The sequence below is a fragment of the Protobothrops mucrosquamatus genome, unplaced genomic scaffold (genome assembly GCF_001527695.2).
Source record: "Protobothrops mucrosquamatus isolate PMUCROS unplaced genomic scaffold, P.Mucros_1.0 scaffold7, whole genome shotgun sequence".
In the NCBI taxonomy this organism is placed as follows: Eukaryota; Metazoa; Chordata; class Lepidosauria; order Squamata; family Viperidae; genus Protobothrops; species Protobothrops mucrosquamatus.
In genome coordinates this window covers 3,068,747-3,082,021 of record NW_015386394.1, presented here as the reverse complement: position 1 = coordinate 3,082,021, position 13,275 = coordinate 3,068,747, and the positions used below count along the sequence as shown (strand labels likewise).

The following is a 13,275-nucleotide window of genomic DNA, read 5'->3' as shown; positions in this document are numbered from 1 at the left end:
TTCCTTTAAGTTTCCTGCCCCAAGCTTCTACTCCAATGTCCAGACAGCTTGGCAAACTGGGATGGGGGGGGGGAGAGAATTGAGTGTTAACAGTGTTTGTGTGAGTGTGTGATTATGTGTGCTCGTGAGTGCCTGGCTATGCTTTGACTAACACTCAGAACTTCCAAAGGCAAAAATGTTGGCCCATTAAACAACATAACATAGGATAGGGTGGAATTGTCAGGATGAAGGACCAAGCATCAACACTCCCCACCCATGTACCTAACTATAGCTATTACCTGGACCTCAAGATTCCCCAAACAGCTCTTCATGGATGAGAAGTGAAATGTCTTCAAGGAAAAATAAAGTCCAGTTGCCTTTTGAAAAAGCATCTTTGGGACAACCATGACTTGGATGACTGAGACTCTCCACAGACATACCAATTAGAATAAATAATAGCCATGTATAAAGAGTCAGTGTAGGGAAATGAGTGGTAAGATATAATTTGCAGATTGCAATTCAATATTTTTTCTAATTCTTCTGATTGGGGAGGAAAGAGGATTTATATCCTACTGTTTTAGAAAGGATATCCATTCTTTTCTACAAAACTGCGGAAGCTGATTAGATAAACTCAGTATATTGGTTCATTGGTCTGCTTCTGCCATTCTTTCTCAATTTGGACTTTCTTTAAAACAGTTCAAGCAGCCCACATCTTTCTCTTGTCAGAAATTATGTAATTTAAATAATGCTGTCAGGTATTATTAAACTGAGATAACATAAAAAGTGCATGACCTTTATAATTAAGTGATGCTTTGAGTCTTCATAATTCTAGAGTAATTCTTACATGCTCACAGAGTTACAGGCTCATTGCGAATATGAAGAACTATAAAAACAGTAACATTTTCTTAGTGAAACCTCCTTCCTTCCTTCCTTCCTTCCTTCCTTCCTTCCTTCCTTCCTTCCTTCCTTCCTTCCTTCCTTCCTTCCTTCCTACCTACCTACCTACCTACCTACCTACCTACCTACAGGTTTATCCACAGCAGGGTGTGCAACTGCAGCTTGCAACCCTCCAGGTGGGGGACTTCTATAGACTCTACCAGCCTTCTTCTTGTCCCTCTGATCTTCAGCCCCATTCCATGGGGTTGGATGGCATGTATGAGAAGAGCAGAATGCTGAATATACAAAACAGCACATGGAGTAGTCGTCAGGAGTGGTACCAAGACAGTTTGGTGACAGGACATCTCAACCCTGGTATGAAATCCCCCTGTATATATATGTTTATATGTGTACAGACAAACATATACATATTTTGCCCTTTCCCTTGAGTTTCTTAGAAGTTAAATAGTTCAATATGTCCAACTTTGAATCTGGGAATGTAGGGGGACAAAGCAGTAGGGAATTTTTCTGTTTCTCCAATCTGCTTTTCCTGGGTTATGTCTACTTTATTTATTATTTATTATTTAAATTTATATACCGCCCTATCTCCCTTACGGGACTCAGGGCGGTGAACAGGCAATAATAAAAATCACAATAAATATTGAATAAAAAGCCTGCTCTTTAGCTTCCAAATAGACAATTCTGTGCTTCATTATAGGTAGGAGATATTAAATATAGCCTACCCAGCTGGAACTCTTCTAGCCTTCTAGAATTCTCTGCAAACATTTCTTCATTAATCACCCTATCCAGCAAAGATCAGGAGTGGAGCAAGATCAGCTCACAGCCTTCTCCAACTAAATCAAGTTATTTGTTTCACCTCTACTGCTTGGTATTCTTTGGTATTCACCAGAGCACAAAAATGCCTTGGTATGAATTACTGCTAACTCATGACTCAGGTCAGCAGGAGTCTATTTTGAGTCACAATTTCAATTGCCTAATGAAGAGTCAATCAAACGCATTGTAGAAATGTAAATGGTAGCTTGCGTTGCCATCTGATGCTCTGGTGCTGCTGCCGACTTCCTCTTGATCAAGTAAGCTTCTAAAGCAGGGGTTCTCAACCTTGGCAACTTTAAGACTTGTGGACTTCAACTCCCAGAATTCCTCAGCTAGCTTTGCTGGCTGAGGAATTCTGGGAGCTGAAGTCCACAAGTCTTAAAGTTGCCAAGGTTGAGAACCCCTGAGAAATTGTCCAGCCCTCCAAATCTTCTCATATCAAATATCAGTGCAGGAAATTCTCTTGCATTTCTCCTCCCCCCACCACCCAAAAAAATCTGGGCTCCCCAGACCATATCTCTGCCAGATAAATCTTTTTTTTTTCACTCAGCATCACAGACACATCTGTCTAATTATTAATTGATTGTTCCATCAACTAAGGAAAGAGCTCATAAGAACGCGGTTCACATTTTGGACCAACTCGCTAGAAAGAGTGCTTAATGGAGCAAATGAGATAAGAAGTGCTTTGAATTCCCAAGCATGGGGTTTGCACAGTCTGTGTTTGGATGCCTTAGAGGCTCCGAAAATGCGGCTGGAAATGGCTGTGGGGATATTAGGACATATGTGGCTTCTCACTGTTCTAAACCCAGTTTGCCAAAGATGATTGGGAGGGGAGGGTACTTTATGCCCCAATTGACTGACATGTGAAATAACCACTGAGATTAGGCAGATATTTGGTTTAATGTAGCATGGCTTTCTTACCTGTCAAAACTGAAGATCTACACTTCTTTGCATCACTTCCCATGTGCTCTAGAGTACACTGGTGAACCACACCACAATATTCAGAAGTTATCACAAATTAAAAGCAAATCTTAATGTTACAATGAAACTTCAAAGGTGATGTGTCATTGAATTCTCCTTTCTGAAGATGATTGAGAAGGATAAAAATGGAAGGAGAATGGATGTTTTCATGCCTGGCTTAAGGGTCTCCTGGAATTAGGAATCATGAATTAGTACTCATTTTATTTTCTTATGTTGCAAACCTTAAATAATTACTTCAAATTACTTTCAATTAGAATAACATAGGCTAATTATCCAATGGATGAGTCAATACAATATGTATCTCACATATCTTCCAATCTCTTATTTGGTTCTTAAGAATTCCTCAAAGTTCATTTTTCAGTAAAGCGTGTTGCTAGTTCTCATTGCAAGAGAGAGCTCCGCGTGCAGGCGTACTGCACTTTCTCATCCCTCTTGAGCATTTATTTCCAGGTAGAAACTTTAGATGGAATACTAGACTTACTCATCTTCCTTTCGCATTTTTTTTAGAACCTTGGTTGCTGACTTCAAAATCAAAGCTAAAGGCATTAGCAGATACTGTAAGATAAGAAGGTAGTGGGACCCTTCTGCATAAGATGATATGCCTATTAGAACTGAACTTTGTGCTTCCTTGCAGTACATAGACAAGATTATCCATGGAGGGAGTCAGAAAATTCAAGATGGCAATCATGATCATGCCACTGAAGTTCTATCACCCTTTGTGCATATAAAATGAGTGGGGCTTTCATCATATGGTTATGTTCTTGACATTTTTGATTCCGTCCCTTTTATAGTCATTCCAGTAGAAACATAGTTCTTTGCACTCCACTTTTTCATAGTCTCCACTGAGATTCAAAAAGACCTTTTTGCGTACTGACAAAGTCTTACCTATCTTTATGGAATATAAAACAGAAAATTATTTACTTATTTATTAAAAAGACTTATATGGCCATCAAATTCACACACATTGATTCTGAGTGGCTTAAAACAATAACATTCCATAGTATAAAAATCTATAATCTCCCCCCAACTCAATAATCTCTAGAGTAATCTCCTAGAGCAGGGGTAGGCAACCTCGGCTCTTTTATGACTGGTGGACTTCAACTCCCAGAATTCCTGAGCATGGCTCAGGAATTCTGGGAGTTGAAGTCCACCAGTCATAAAAGAACCGAGGTTGCCTACCCCTGCCCTAGGGAAACTGATGGGCAGAATGTGAGATTGCTTTAAGGTAAGCAGGGACCTTAACATTAGGCTCTTATGGCTGACATTCCAAAATCTTTTCACTTCAATAGTTGCTCCTGTTGCTCATGGGTCTGTAGTGAGACGGTTCATAAACTGTGGTGTCACCCCATCTCAAACCACAATAACCCTTGTTGCCTATTGCTGCCAGGCGGTCGAATCACATGGTATTGCTTTCCCTCAAGTTGCAACATTCAACAGCTGAACTGAACTTCTAATAAAATTAATAAAAAGCTGTAGTGCTGTACTACATTGGGCCTTCTGCCCATTCATCACTGGGGACTTTCCCCGCAGCTGAGTTGACATCTCCATCCTCCGTGACATAGCAAATATATATAAAGTATATATATATATATATATATAGAACAGTCAATTTTCTTAAAAACACGCCTGATGATTGCTTGTATTGTGTGACCTGGCCTGGAGGCCCATAGACAATCCTGCCCACTTGGAACCTGGGGTACAATAGATGTCCTTATGGATGTTGTCTAATTCCAAATGCCTTTGATTGGTTTGGTCCAACCTGGAGCATTCAGACAGCCTGGAACAGACGTTCCAGAATCCCTAGCCATCACAACTTGCAGATCCTGAGAATAATTACCCAAGACACTTGGAAACTGACAAGTTTGGGAAGGATGTACTAGCTGTCATATGAATCCTATTCTAATGTTCTCAGTCCCATTTATATGACCCACATCCAAAGAGCCATGGCTGCTGCGGTTGCCAAAGCATAAAAGCAGGAGGTCCTCCTTCTGCCCAACTTCTCCATTTGTGGTGATTTCAGACACAGTTCAAAACCTTCTCCCCCTCCCTCCCGCTCATTTCCCTTCTCTCCTCCATCTTAACCCCCTCCCCCCCAACCCTCCTGCCCCATTTCCCCTCTGGGTGTATGCAAGCGTGTTTCCTTCCTTTGCATTTTTGCAAAGATATCTCAGCAAAAAATAGAACTGAGGGCGATATGGGAGAATGGAGCAGAAGGGGGGGAGGGGCAGACTGGTTGAAGTGACAGGGGTGGTGAGGACAGACCCTGACAGCCCTACATCTGGGCCAGGGCCAAGCAGAAATATTCTTCACCAACGAGGCATTTTGGATCTCTTTGCTGCAGGGACTGCAAACAGTTAGAAGAATAAGGGGGAGGGAGAAGGCCATGTCATCTCACATTAAGGCACTCTGGCTGATGCTGTGGCTTTGCGTTGCCTGCGGAGATCTGAGTGCTTGGCTTCGCAGAAGCACGGAAAGGTCATTGCTCGGGATAGAGCTCCCCTTGGACAAAAGGTTAAGCTCTTGTGGGTTCCCCCAAACCTTCAGTTGCCACCCCTCCACTCTCCCTTTCTCATGGGCTCCAAGGCCTCAAGCAGCTGTCACCAGTTTCCCTGCAGCCCCTATTTTAAGCCAAACAGGAACAAAACTTCCTGTCTCAGAGAGATCAAGATTCCTGCAATACACACCATCTATACAAAACCTACACTCTATCCTGGAAATGAAGTCTTCTTCCATTCGCCCCCACTCCCACCACTTTTCTGCCAAAAAAACTGAGACTGTTTTCATGTCTTCCCGTTTGTTGTCCCTTCTGGTCTTGAGTCACTATGCATGCATTATATTTTGTGTGTCGTGTGGGATGGGTGGTTCTGCCACTATAGTGAATTAGAACTAGATAGGAGAATCTATCTCCACTGTGAGTGTGCAGTCATGGATTAACAATTTCTTAACACACATTATTCAGTGGCTCCTTATAAACTATTAATAAACAGTTGTCTCACCACAGAGTCGGACAGGAAGAAGAAAAGGCCTGTGGTGGGGGAAGAAGCTAAGAAGCCAGAGGAGAACGTCAGTTTTCCACCAGGGGACGAAGCAAAATGCCATGTGAGGTTCAGGGACCCCATGGCAGATTTCTGGACACAGTTTATTGGAAGAGAAAGTTCCAGCAAATAATATTTGCTAGAAAGAGGGCTACAGCTATATAGCACAGGAATTCCAGTGCATATATTTTCAAAGTCAGGGATTATCTATATAGGCAATTTTAGGTGGGAAGATTTTGGTTTGGGGGGTTTTTTTTTTGTTCTTTTCCTCTATAACAGAGCTTAACTCTTTGAGGAAGGTGAGTCAACCTATATCTGTCAATGGTAGGCTTCCTATCTGTGTGAGAACCAGCCGAAAGACATCATCACCTTGCAAAATTAACCCTTTTTTGAATGTGCATGTAACATTGTATGTACATACTGAAGGATCAGAGCTTATGCTGCAGGGCTACTTTTGTCAGCTGGTCTCCCCTTTCCCCTTCCTGCACTTGTTTAAATGTGCCCCGAACAAAAGTGTCTATCTTCCTTCTGTGAGTCTGATCTTTCTATGGACAAAGGACAAGTAACAACGGTGCTCTAAGTAGCACTGAGTGGTTGTCTCAAGCCACCATATTAATTCCCCACAATGCTGTGAAGCTCCCTCACACTCAAAGCTACTAATGGCTATAACTATTGATTCTAACTGAAAAGCAGAGCATTGTGGGAAGCTGAAATGGAGGCTTGATCCAGTTACTTGTTGCTTGGACCATGCAAAAATTAATGGGGAGCTGAACAAGTTACCAACCCTGACTGTAGATGCTTCTCTTAAGAATTCCCACAGCCCATTCCTTTAAATTTCAAACACACCAAGAAAGATGTCTATGAATTTTTGCAAGGCTTTGCATTCTGCACTAAAATCTCACGGTCTGTGGGTGAGCAAAATTATGCAGATTTCTTTCATGTCTGAGTTGATGAGTTAGATAAGAACAAGAGTTGAGTTGGACATTTCTCAACTGGCCCTAATCTTACGGAGGAAAGGGGAGAAAGAAAAGTAGGGGTTGGAAATGGAAGGAGAGCAGTTGTGTGAAGCGATTCCTAATCTTGCAGCACCTTGTGGCTACATTTTCCCTTTTGCCTTTTTCAAACAAGACACTTCCCCGCAGATATTGTACAAACTGGTCATTGCATGAAGCTTGGCCACTAGTGGTTACCGGTGGCCCCCAACTCAATATTTGGAGCAAGTGGCTATGCAGGATAGAGGAATAACCTGGAATAGGAGAAAATGGCAAAGAAAGTTAACTATCTTCACATCAGCACAATTATTCAGGATAATTAGGGTGGCACTGAATCCATTTATTTCCATCTCAGCTGCAGTTAAGCATCAAACACACTGAATCCAAATCTACATGCAAAGCTTTAGGGTGCTTGGTGGGAGCAGTCTAAGCCTCTATACTGTGTCTACCATAGTGATGCCGAACAAAAGAGATCCACAACTGGGGTGGAGGGTGGTTTGATACTGATTTTCTTGCTGTCTTCTTGGTCAGCAGAAGGAAGTCCTGGTTGGCTCCTACAGCATTTGTAGGCAGTCCCTGACTTGTGATTGGTCACTTAGTGAAAGTTTAAAGTTCTAATGCCAACCCCATGATCACATTTTGGTCACTCAGCAACCAGCCCACATTTATGGCTGTTTGCAGTATCTAGCAGCCATGTGGATGTGATTGTCAGTGTTTTTGCCAAAAACTGGCATTTACTTCAGTTTTCAGGAAAAATGCCCCATGGTGAACAATGGATTCATTTAACCACTGTGGTGCTCAATTGACACTTGCAGTAAAAAAAAATGTCATCCAGTCACATAATAACCCACTTTATGACTATCGTGAGTTATAACCATCCTGGTCAGGATCCATTATGGTCATAAGTAGCGGACTACCTGTAAAGACTGGTGCTGGTGATAACCACCATGTTTCTGAGGGCTTGGAGAAACAGTTTGGTGCAGTGGTTAGGCACAAAAGCCAGTTAAGTTATTCTGGGCCTCTCATTTTCAGCCCAGCCTGTCTCACAGTGTTATTGTGGAATAATAACACTGTGAGACAGGCTGCCACAAAGAAGAGGGAGTCAAGCTATTCTCCAAAGCGCCTGAAGGCAGGACAAGAGGCAACGGATGGAAACTAATCAAGGAGAGAAGCAACCTAGAACTAAGGAGAAACTTCCTGACAGTTAGAATAATTAACCAGTGGAACAACCTGCCTCCAGAAGTGGTGAATGCGCCAACACTGGAAATTTTTAAGAAGAGACTGGACAACCATTTGTCCAAAATGGTATAGGGTTACCTGCCTGAGCAGGGGGTTGGACTTGATGACCTCCAACGTCCCTTCCAACTTTATTATTATTATTATAAATAAAAAGAGCTCATTATTACTTCACTTTGAATCATACAAATAAAGAATACATATAAAGCTAATGAATAACAAAAAAATAGTTGAAATGATGTCTCTGCTTCCATCTCTGCTCCTAAACCTAAATCATTTGACAACTTATGGCCTTAGAGGACTACAACTCCCATATCCCAGAGTCAATGTATCTGTCACTGTCGGGCATATCTGAAAAGCACCAATGTGGGGGAAGAGTGTTATTAACTCTTGGCTGCTCATGGTTCTCCACCCTGCCTCCTCAGACAACTGTCAGCAGCTAGGAAGTAGCTTGGATTCTGAGCACCCCCAAGGTGGTAGCAACCAAGATCTGGATGACTCCCAAATCCATTTGCAGCTGAAGCGCAAATTGCAAAGAAACAGAACGTCTTTTACGCAGGAGCAAATAGAGGCACTGGAGAAAGGTAAGGCAAAGAGGAAACAGGGATTGTGCTCTAAAGTGAGGGCCAGTTGGGTGGAATTTCTTTTCTAGGGTAATTGGAACAGGAGGTTGTCAGACTAGGCATGGGGAATGTCACTGTTTTTTAAAACCAACATGCAGATGCACCCTGATACATTCTGAGCAATGGCCGTAAGGGGCTGATTCAAACAAACACATAGCACTTTGCTAGCATGTGGCCTTTGATAAAAGATGTATGAAGAGGTTGGTAGTTAGTTAGTCTTTCCAGGTACTTGTTGGCCTATCACAGATGTAGCCAACCCACCAGGCCCAGGCACACAGCTCAAAAGAACCAGTTGCACAGCTGCTCTATTTTTGAAACCACCTGACAGGTGAAGCCTGAAAACAATGTTTCTCAATCTTGGGAAAGTTAAGATGTTTGTATTTCAACTCCCAGAATTCTCCAGCCAAGCGGGAATGCTCCCCATGCTGGCTGAGGAATTCTGGGAGATAGTTTAAAGTTGCCAAGGTTGAGAAACATTGCCTGAAGATCTCAGAAACAGGAAATTGCTTTTTTATTGCATCAGGTTATCAATCCATCTAAACTAGAATTATGGCTGGCAGTGACCGTCCAAAGCTCACATAGGAATTTTTTTCAGTTCTAATTTTAAAATATCAGGAAATGAGTCTGAGGATTTTGCTAAAAGCAGGGTGCTTTACACATTGATTGAGCAAAACCAAAGGTATTGGAAATCCTTTCAGTAGGATGGCAGTTGTGCTATTTAGAAATTATAAACATATTGCAGCCTATGTATGAAACTGCATTTTTTGCCACACTTTATAAACTATGCCATTTTAAAATCATATTTCGTATTAGAAGAATTGGAAAGCACTGGATTATACATAACAATTTCACTGACTTCCTCTAACCTCTTTTTTAGAATATTGCTGTGTAATAACTGTGAGAGATATAATTTATTTTTTTTTTGCAAACCCAGACATTAGCATTTTTTTAAAAAAAAGTAACAACAACGTCATCTGTTTAGAGGCATTCTGATAATGGTGTCTAATTATTTAACATCCAGAATTGGCAATCCCGTTTCAAAGAGAGAATGGGAACGCGAACAGACATTCATGGCCATCTGGTGGTCATAAACTGTATTACAGTCTATGCACGAAGCTGCTTTTTTTTTTTTTTTTTGCCATGCATTATAAGCCATGCCATTTTTAAATCATACATTGTACCAAAAACATAGAATGCATTATACTTGTGTTTTTCAAACTGGGACACTTTAAGATGTGTAGGCTTCAACTCCTAGAATTCCTTCAAAGTGGAGTTGAAGCCCTCCCATCTTAAACAGGCCCAATTTGAAAAACACTGTAATGATTTTTAAGAACATAGGGCTTCCAAAGAGTATGGCTCTTAGAACAAAAAGAAAAGAAAATGAGTGCTGTGAACAGCAAATGGGAAGCACTGGACATAACATTTGCAGTCTTCCTGAATTCCTATGGAAGTCTGACACTGGAATGGCCAGATGATGACCTAATATTGAAGGAAGACTGCCTTTTAAAATACACATTTTATTACTGGTCACTAAAGGAGAACTAGAGGGAAAGAAGGATCACATATGAAAGAACTGTACTTTTGAATCCAAACATAAAAGTTACAAGGGGAAGTATGTACCTTTAATGTGGTATGCAGAGTATGTGTGCTTGAAAATATATTTTGTTAAGAACTATAAGTGTTGGTAAAGAGGAGGATATGTCTTTAATATCTTGACACATTCTAACTTAAATCTTCAGAATTTGAGCGTACTCATTACCCTGATGTCTTTGCCCGTGAACGCTTGGCAGCAAAAATTGATCTGCCCGAAGCCCGGATCCAGGTAAATAAGATGACCTAGTAGCCATTTAACAAGAGAGAAATAGGCAGGGGCTTTCTACCATTACACTCCTTGTTCTCTTGGGCAACAGAGTTCCTTTTTTAAAATTTTTCCAGGTCTGGTTCTCCAACCGTCGAGCTAAATGGCGTCGGGAAGAGAAACTGCGGAACCAGAGGCGTCAAGCAGGTGGCACTGGGGGGCACCTGATCATAAACAGCACTTTTGGCACTGTAGGCAGTGGTGTCTACCAGTCACTCCCCCAGTCTTTAGGGTCAGGTGAGGGCCTGTCCCCAAGCAGATCATTCATTCCCCACCTATTCCTGGGGTCTTCCCAAGCAGAATAATTGATCAAGGTATCATGTATCCTTTGGAAACTTTGGTGCCATGAGACACCTTTAGATTCTGGACTTAAAAGATCACTTGTTTGGATAGTAATGCCTGTTATTCATTCATTCATTGCAGAAATTGATGAGCCAGCTGAGCTGTTTTTAAGAACACACTTCCTCATTCTATTGAAAGCTTTGTGGGCTATTTCTTAATTTGCTTCCTCAAGGGTACTGCTCTTCTGTATCACAAAACTCTTTTCCTTTTTTTTCAGGTGCTATGCTGGGCCATACAGAAAGTGTCCTCAGCAACAACTATGGTTCTCTCCCACCTTTAGCCCCCTTCTCCATGGCCAACAACAGCCTCCCTATTCAGGTGAACTTAAAAGGAACAACAGAATTCTTGAATGGTGCCAAGTGGGGGTTGCTGATGACCGGTGTTGATTCCCCATCAATATTAATATCCTTTTTTCTTTCTTTGTTGCATATTCTCTGGTACTCATTAGCAGGCAGTGCCCCCAGTTGCCAGCCAGTCGTCATCTTATTCCTGCATGCTCCCTGGCAGCCCGTCAGTGCGAAGTTATGATTCATACACACCCTCCCAGCTCCCCTCTCACAGTCTGAATGCCAGCAGTGGGACCTCTACTGGTAATGTAGCAGAAACATACGGGGAAGTGGGATTGGGACAGGGTGAGATGGAAGCACATCACTTGGGAAAACAGAACTGACTGCAGGAAAACTTAGCAGGAGGAACTGGGCAATCATAATGGCCACAGCAAATACAAGTGAAGAATCTGGGAATCTGGGAAGTAATTCTTACACTGTGGTGGGTAGAAGATGTCCGCTTGTGTGAATTTCTTTTAATATTTTTGAAGACAAAATAGGAGAAGCCTCTTTCTAGCCTTGTGGTCATGGAAAAATAATTCAATGTGCTAGTTTCATTTTTTCTTTCATTAAGGGCAATATTTACTCATCAGGCATCATTTTAACTACCATATTGGGTATCAGAGTCTTGCTTTACACAGACCACAAAGCCATTTTCAGCCTCAAGAAAGATAATAAAGAAGTGAACAAGCAATGTCAAAGTCTGCCAAAGAAATTGGACAAAGGGAGAAATTATTTTTAGAAACAGATTTGCTACTTCATCCCAAAAGGCATTGCCTGTTTCATATTTTTTTTCTACTCGTTTTTCAGTTCATTTTTTCCAACTCATTATTACTAAATTATACTAGCATCTTTGGGGGGGGGGGAAATGGGAAGGAAAGAAAACTAAGTGGGGGTCCTTGGTGCTCTCTGAGTTTGGTTGTTTTCTTGCAGATGTTTCATAACCCAAACTAGGTAACATCGTCAGTGCTAGTAAATAATGGGATTTGCTCTCTTTTTATAATTCTAGTGTAGGGGTAGGCAACCTTGGCTCTTTTATGACTCGTGGACTTCAACTCCCAGAATTCCTGAGCCAGCATGGCTCAGCTTGGAAACCTCTCCTTTCTCCTCAGCATGGCTGGCTCAGGAATTCTGGGAGTTAAAAGTCCACGAGTCATAAAAGAGCCAAGGTTGCCTACCCTTGTATCTAGTGGCTTGCCCTGTCAGTGATAGTGGAAAAGGTCTTGATGGTTCTTTGGTTGGTCTGTTTACTGTTAGCTTACTTGGTAGTTCCTTGATTGGGATATTGTTTTCTTCTTGATTGTTGGTCTAATGTTAATCTTGGTGTTAATCTCTGCTCATCTGGGTGTTGAAAGATAAGTGGGACTTTTGCTCCTATACATGTATCCATCTGGGATCAAAGCAAGAGTGCTTCTGTTTTGCAAAAGCTGAGGTTCTTAGAAATGTATACATCATCTCCTTTCTAATGCAAACAGTCTATCCATTCTCTTAAATAGTTGTTAGGAATGCAAGGTAGTAACCAAGGAAAGATGAACACACATTATTCCAGGGGCCCAGAAGTGTCTCTGGGGCTCTACCATCTCTCTAGCTTTTAAAGAAGCAACCTTTTTGTTGCCTTTTCTACATTCAGAGACATCATATTTAAGGAATCTGAAATAGCCTTGGCAATCTGTGAACAAGGAATAATTAGTGCAGCAGGACTGTTCAACTTGTTTCAGTTTTTGTCCCCAACTTCCCACAGGGTGTTTCCTACAGTTGCTGAGTTGAAAGCCTGGGTTCAAAATTTTGCACTCTGTAACGTTCTGCCAGGATCCGTCTCCCCAACCCCCACTGACACTTTGTCTCTCTTTCTAGGGTTGATCTCTCCGGGAGTGTCAGTTCCTGTACAAGTCCCAGGTGGGGATGCTGATCTTGCCCAGTATTGGCCCCGACTGCAATGAGCACAAAAGTGATGGAGAGAAAAAAAGCAAACAAACGAAAAGGAAGGGAAGATTAATGGAGAGAAAAGGGCTTTTCCTCTGCAAAGGGAAATGCAGCAGTGGTGAAAAACTCTCAGGGAGGGGATGGCACACAGGGAGAGCTTCCCTGCCCTTCCCTCTTTGTGTCTTTAGGTTAGGACTGTCTTGGTTCTAATGCAATGTGTTTCAACCTTGGTAACTTTAAGCGCTGTGGACTTCAACTGGCAGAATTGCC

At 41.8% G+C, this 13,275-nt stretch overlaps 1 protein-coding gene across 1 annotated transcript; it reads left to right on the top strand.

Moving 5' to 3' along the window:
* The first annotated feature begins 1,115 nt into the window (after positions 1-1,115).
* Positions 1,116-13,022, top strand: LOC107282438 (paired box protein Pax-6-like). Its single transcript, XM_029282989.1, has 7 exons — positions 1,116-1,245; positions 8,359-8,517; positions 10,296-10,378; positions 10,492-10,651; positions 10,974-11,074; positions 11,208-11,346; positions 12,937-13,022. The coding sequence occupies exons 1-7, from the start codon at positions 1,116-1,118 to the stop codon at positions 13,020-13,022; spliced, it is 858 nt and encodes a 285-aa protein (XP_029138822.1).
* Positions 13,023-13,275: the final 253 nt, after the last annotated feature.

Bases quoted from the DNA above. Each gene is read 5' to 3' on its own strand.
- LOC107282438 (XM_029282989.1), top strand. From the start codon at position 1,116: ATGGGGTTGGATGGCATGTATGAGAAGAGCAGAATGCTGAATATACAA. The intron at 8,518-10,295 runs GTAAGGCAAAGA...TTAAATCTTCAG, and splicing joins AATAGAGGCACTGGAGAAAG to AATTTGAGCGTACTCATTAC. The intron at 11,075-11,207 runs GTGAACTTAAAA...ACTCATTAGCAG, and splicing joins ACAACAGCCTCCCTATTCAG to GCAGTGCCCCCAGTTGCCAG.